At 39.2% G+C, this 7,153-nt stretch overlaps 1 protein-coding gene across 1 annotated transcript; it reads right to left on the reverse strand.

Moving 5' to 3' along the window:
• Nucleotides 1-4,235: 4,235 nt before the first annotated feature.
• LOC120262401 (cleavage and polyadenylation specificity factor subunit 6-like) lies at nucleotides 4,236-6,855 on the reverse strand. The gene has a single exon (XM_039270504.1). It carries the CDS (start codon nucleotides 6,739-6,741, stop codon nucleotides 4,870-4,872), a length of 1,872 nt encoding a protein of 623 aa, XP_039126438.1. The 5' UTR covers nucleotides 6,742-6,855; the 3' UTR covers nucleotides 4,236-4,869.
• Between the last annotated feature and the right edge of the window lie 298 nt (nucleotides 6,856-7,153).

Raw genomic sequence — 7,153 nt, forward strand, 5'->3', positions numbered from 1 at the left:
AATTCTGCTCTATAAAAGTGGAAGAAAACTATAAACCAAAGATGGCCTTTGGTTGGGAATGGTAAAAGTTGGAAAAGGTTGGGTTTGGGGTTTGATTGTTTCAATTTGGATTGGAGCAAGAAGTTTAAGATGCAGTTGACTACACTTTAATATCCAAAAAGGTGTCCAGTCATGTGTTCAGTCTCTCCATGAATTTGGTATTCAATCAGTTAAAATCAAATCATTTTAATCTCTACAACATAAACCTGGGTAGAATAGCCATAAGTTTAAGTTCCTGGCATATTCAAATACTCCAAAATTTTATAAATACATTGTTCCATAAATTTCCTAATAGCATATGCATCCTTTTGGTAACATACTAAAATTGGAAGTTAAAACATTGTATTGAAAGATTTAATTTCTCAAGGACCTATTTGACAGAGGTATTAAAAAAATGGAGAGGGAGAATAAGAGTTATTATTCTATTAAGGAATTCGGATAACCACGATTAATTCTACATGATGTTCAGTTGGTATTCTTTCTATTCCAGTCAACTTATCGCTATAATTGTAATTCCTAGAATAAATAGGCATCATTTAAATTAAATTCCCTCTATTCATGTGGCTATATTGGCATTTGGATGATTGGATGGAATAAACCTTATTCCCAATAAAAATGGAGTCTCAAGTTTCAGATTCTACTGTATGAATGGATACTTCCAAATTAAGTTATTTGACAGATTCTTGGAAACACAAGCTATCTATAGCCTATAACAGGCAAGGATTCTCAAGCAGGATTACCAAATCACAAATAGAGGACAAAGTGCAGTGGGGAGGAGTTGAAAAATTACATCCCCTTATGCAGCTAACTGAACAGCATTCTAAGGCATTCCCGAACCTCAGAAATTTCAAAAAGTAAATATTTTCATAGTAAGACTTTAAAACTTGCAAATCATATCCTGTGCACAAACAAAGATCCAACAATGTGTTCAGGGACTATTATTGCTTTATGTCAACGAGTTCTAGCACCCCAAACTAAGAACTAATGCATGGCCACTTGAGCATGACATTCCAAACTAAGAACAATTGGTCTTGCATCTGTCAATATGTTGCTTCAACAAATAATTAGTGACACTATATTATAATTCTATCAATTTGAGACCCGACAATGAAAAAACAGCCAAAATAAGAATAGCAGAATAACAATAAAGACGAGTACGGAATGCCCAACATGATAACTCCTTGCTAAAAGCATTGTCAAATGAAGACTTGCTAATGGATACAATGGAACATGACTGTGATATCTAGAGATTTGAGGATGTGAAGTCATTGCAGTAATTTTCACAAGGTTAAAAGTTCAAACATTATGCAACAATTAACACTGTCAAAAATAATGAATAGAAATTTTCTAGAATAAAATGAGTACTCCAACTTCACTGATCAAGAATGCAGTTATGAAGGCCAAATGCGTTCAAAGTAGGAAAGAATGCAGAAATGGGCACCAGGAAGAACTAATTCACACAAACATATTCATTATGGTTCAATATAAGAAAATATTGAAGTATGAAGAAAACCCCCAAACCAGAGACTATACATCTGTTTAGAGCTTTATCTAAATTTTTCAATAGTTTCGAGTTTCAAATTCAGCCTGGTCTTTCTTTCAACAAAATCTTTCATTAACGATAAAAAATTTGTTGGTACTCAAAGAGATCACATATGATAAGTAGTCTAACAACACAAAGGAGAAATGCTATGTCAATACACCAAGACCCACAAATCCTGAAGGTAACATCAATAAGTCATCCCTAATCAAAAGATCTAGAGAACTGTAAATTCAAGAGGTGTATGTTTGGCTTTGTCACCAAACATAAAACCTTAAAAACCCCAGCTATGTACAGCCAGCATTTACAAGAGGATTTTATAGTTTATATAACATAATTATTCAGTCTTTTATCTAGGGGCATTTCCTAATATCCTTGTAGAAAAGAAGGATATCAACTCTGCACAGAGTAAAAAAAAATTCACAGCTAAAAGTCATAAGCCTCTTGATCATCCGGGGTTTAATGACTACAATAGGAACACTGATTATTGACTCAGAAGCTACAACGGGAACATAAGGATGGTAACATACATCAAGAACACTGATTATTGACTCAAAAGCTACAATATGAACATAAGGATGGTAACCATCTAATATGCACAAAATACCTGCCTTTCAAATGCTTCAAATGGCCATATATGTCCTATCTGATTAATATCTTCTCAAGAATGGAGTCAAACCACTTGCATTAGATGGACATATCAAAATTGTTATATCAAAATAATCCTCAAAATGGCAATAGCCATATTTCCCAAATGGAATCACACAATCCAGTTTCCAGTTGCTGAGATCTTGTTCCATTTATAGCTATATATATATATATATATATATCTATATATATATATGTCAAATTTACTTTCCATGCAACAAAAACTAGTAACATGAAACATTTTAAGAGCCGGGATCATGCATAGTGTTTAATCCATTGGGATAATCAAAATAGATCTGACAAGATCATCAGAGTCTATCCACAACCACAATCTAACCCCCTCTACAAAAGACATTAAGACCTCAAATGATTCAGACAAGCTATTATCAAAGGATGGTCAATCATTCTTTTTAAATCCCTTAAACGTTCACAAATTAAACTTGCCATCCAATTATTAATTAGTAGATCTCATCCAAAATTGCAATAGCTGATAAGGTCCAAAAGGCACCAAACAGTAAGACATGCTCTATACTATATCATTATGAATGTTCCATCATCATTACACCAATATGCATTCGTTACACACACCCCAAGCATGTTCTCCCTATGCCAAGTAAAGCAATTTTGTCTAATGCTCTGTTCACATTGATTCTAGTATAGGATGGATACAGGGCAATTCAACCCAGGTATTCCAAAAAATATTATGTTATAGATTCCTTCCGTGGGAGTTGTTTTTAATATGGAATTGATTGGATACTGAAACACTGTTAGAACCCCCAATAAAGTATGAAAATGGAAACCTAAACTACCAGCCTCAAATGCCAATGAAGTACAGAAAATCTTTAAATAACCAATCAAAACAAGTCCTTACTGTCACTTCATCATTATGTCCTAAAAATGCAACTAGGTTTGTTGATCAACTACATGATCCTTGGGCATGCAACATGCGTAGCTAGACTAATAACTAATGACCATGTCAAAACTCCTCACTTAAATGCCTGTTGTAAAAGTTTGATCAATGATGCACACGATGATTGAAATGACCTCTTAATGAAATTTCTTTAAGGCTATGAAATTATGAACATTCCTAAATGCTTATTATCTAAAGTGATGCGCAAACCCACCAAAGAAATAAATCATATTACTATCTTGCCTTCTTATAAATCAGCTGTATGTAGAAAAAAAAAGGGTAAAGATCCAAATAGTTTAAAGATAAAAGAAGAGCTTTCAGAAGGCATGATTGTGAAGTTTCAGCTCACAATTCATTCAAGTCCATGCACTAATGACAAGTTGCTTTCAAATGGACAAAAAAGGCGAGGGGTATTAAACTAAGAAATAAACCTAAAATTCTTCTAGAAAGATCCAATAAGTGCTATAAAAGTCAAAAATGTTTAATAGGGTATCAAAGTTTTACTCCTACAACTACAAGACCTAACAAGAAAAACCCTGGTCCCCAGGGGGACATAAATAATTGGTGAAAGAAAGAAAAACATCAAACAATAAATCACTTTCTAAAGCATGTTAAATTGTGTGAATACAAGCATCAGTGTTATGTTACCTTGCATTCAACACAAAAAAGAGAATTGCAGAATGGACCCTAAAATTGACCTCAAGCTCCAAAGAAATATCGATAGGACTGTTAGGTGGAATCGCCTTCTAGGGATCAATGATATTTGAGAAGATAATGATACAAGCTAACCTACTTTAAAACAGTGGCTAAATTGAGAATTCAAGAGCAAAGATCCTAAAAGCACCATAGGCATGAACCAGAAGATTGTGCGCACAATTTCATATATATAGGTTAATTGGGTTAGTGTCATTTAATCAATTAGTGGGAGAATGCATTTAGGCTCAGGGGAGGTGGATGAAACATGAAGGCATGCCCAAATTAATGAACCAATCAACCAAGCATGAAGAAAAGCATATACATCGAACTACTTAAAAAGAAAAGAACAGCAAAGCCACAAATAAATGCATAATAAAGTTAACATAATGCAAATAAAGAAACTTTGTCACAAACATGTTAGGAACAATCTACTATAAAACAAATCTTCAATAATGCCAAAAAAAAGGCATTCCTTGACATTAGTGATGCATCTAAAAAAACAGCAATCCCTTTTGAGCAGGCCAATGACAAGGACCAACTTGCAGTTGGAAAGCACACTATATGGCACTATGTTTGAGTATAAATACAACTTGAAATCAAGAGAGTTATAAAGCTTTAGCCTAACATCTAGAGATGAAATATCAAGTCACAGAAGTACTAATAACACACTCATAATAGCAAAAATCAAGAGAACATTTAAATGCATCTAAGTCATCATGCAGCCTATTATCTCACAGAAAAAGGATTATGTGAGGCATAATAATTGTATGAGAGGGTTTCCAGATGCTAAGAAAGTACTGATAGTTTAAAGCACACAAATGTTAATCTTTGGTGTGAAGGATGTTCGGAAGGAAGCAAACATGAAATTAGAGTCTCCTCTTGTCTACCATCCACCATCAACCCAAGGATCTCATCCAACATACTCACCTGCATAGATGTTGAGGAACCCATGAACAATTATGGCCAGCAGCACCGAAGGACTGATGATGAGTTGACCACTTTATACGAATTCTGAAGCTGCCATCACAATGCCCAGTCACTCTGACCCGCGTCGTCTCTTACCATAATCTGCATCTCGAGAACGAGACCTGTAGTCTTCTTCTTGCATCATCCGTGACTTGCTTCGAGACCTTGAAGAAGACTGCCCTCTATCCCAATCATCATCATTATCCCTATCACGATCCCGATGCCTATGATCTCTATACCCATCTTTTTCTTCCTTGTAGCGATCTCTATCAGATCTGTCCCAATCCTGCTCCCTCTCATCACGGTTCCTCCTTTCTGAGTTCCCTGACCAATCACGCTCTGAGCCCCTTTCCTTCTCCCTAGAAGTATTCGATCTCCCACCTCTTTCATGATTCACCTCCCCATAACCATAATCAGATGCCACATCATCACCATCATAACTAGATTCCCTTGTTCTCCTCCCATGCTCCTCTCCAGTCCACCCACCCATACTGGCATCACCCCACATCCCCACAGATTGACCATCCATCCCAGTTCCCCCTCCCATCATTCCCATTCCATTGGCAGACATTCCACGGCCAAAGAAGGCCGGATTAACATGAGGAGCCACCCCGGGAAGTCCAACAGCATTAACAGCTTGGAATGAAGGCATCATCCCTGGGAAACCAGGAGCAGCGAAACCAGCATAAGGACCTCCCCGTCCCATGAATGTTGGATCAAACCCTGCACCCATCATGCCCTGTGGGTGCATCAGCCCGCCTGCAGGACCTGCTAAACCAGGCCCTGCAAGACCTTGCCCATAAGGACCTCCAGCTGCACCTCCAACCACACCAGCAGCCCCAACCATACCTTTAGCACCCATAACACCTCTCCCCCTCATCTGTCCACCCCCACCTTGCCCTCTATTAAGCATTCCCTGCCCACCCCTACCTCCCCATCCACCCCTTCCAAAGTTCCTACCCCCATCACCACCCTGAAATCCCATCCCACTCCCTCTCCCCATCCCATCATTCATCCCCCTTCTCCCCTGCATCTGTGACTGCTGTTGCCCCTGGTTCTTATTCACATACCCACTCGCCATCTGCTTCAACGTCTGTGGTGATGCAAAGGTCACCACACAAGGCCTCCCATTGAACAAGTACCCATTCATCCCTTCCTTACAGGCTGCCGCTGCGGCAGACTCATAGAACTCCACCTGACAATACCCCTTCGATTTCCCACTCGCCCTCTCATCAAAGAACTTAATCTCCTTCACCCTCCCATACTGAGACATCACACTCTCCAATTCCGCATCAGTAGTCCACCAATGGAGTTCCCCAACGAACAGCATCGTTGGACCACTATTATCCACAGCAGGTATCACCTGTCTCACGTTATCATTCACCATCGAAGGGCGGCTCCCCACCACGCCAGAACCCACTGGATTAAGAGGTATAGAAGGAGGAATTGGAGGAGGAGGAGCAGCAACAGCCGGCACCGATGGAGGTCCTCCGCCGCCGAAGCTGGGATCGATGACCATCTTCGGAGGAATTGGACCCAAAGAGCCTCCTTGAAACCCTATGCCTCCCATCTGTGCAGGCTTTTGCTCGGGTTTCGCATCCTTTACCTCAATACCACCACTGCTATGGTTCTCCGGATTCTGGTTTGAATTCCCAAAGGCCACAGCCGGCGCCGGCGCTGGCGTCGGTTCAGACCGCGCTGGCGGCGCCTGCTTCTGCTGGATCGTCTGCATGAATCCATCGCCCACGTTGACATCGTTATAGAGATCGTCATACTCGTCGTCCTCGCCCATCAACTCCTCATCAGCGAGCGCCGGGATCGCACCGCCAGTTCCTCCTCCGCCTCCTCCTCCTCCTCCACCGCCGCCGGCAAATGGATACTTTTGAGATCCGCCATAGTCTTCCTCTCCGTAGTCCAATTGCTCCTCCGACATGGGATCCATGGCCTCCGGATCGAAGAAATCCAAGAGAGAAAGACAGATCTAGAGGGATTTGGGTATATCGATGACAGAGATGGAGAAGCAGACGGAGAAGAAAAGCGTGAGAAAGAAAGAAGGTTTTTGTGCTCTCGTTTAGAAAGACTAATAAGAAGAGATTCAATGGAATTATTCTGACTTTTATTTTTTATTTTATTTTTCCTTCTTTGTTTCTGTTGGAAGGAATACAGGATAAATATAATTTTTTTTTTCTCTCTTTTCTAAATTCTAATGGCCTTTTTTAGGTATCATAACAATTTTTTTATTTGAAATAGTTCACTTTTACTGTATACTTATAGATCTGAAGGATAATGCCTCATTTCCTAATTTGTTGTTATATATGATTTCTTGTTTACATCCATATGCTTACTTTGAAATA

This window comes from Dioscorea cayenensis, chromosome 5 (genome assembly GCF_009730915.1).
Source record: "Dioscorea cayenensis subsp. rotundata cultivar TDr96_F1 chromosome 5, TDr96_F1_v2_PseudoChromosome.rev07_lg8_w22 25.fasta, whole genome shotgun sequence".
Taxonomy (NCBI): domain Eukaryota; kingdom Viridiplantae; phylum Streptophyta; class Magnoliopsida; order Dioscoreales; family Dioscoreaceae; genus Dioscorea; species Dioscorea cayenensis.

Bases quoted from the DNA above. Each gene is read 5' to 3' on its own strand.
- LOC120262401 (XM_039270504.1), bottom strand. From the start codon at position 6,741: ATGGATCCCATGTCGGAGGAGCAATTGGACTACGGAGAGGAAGACTAT.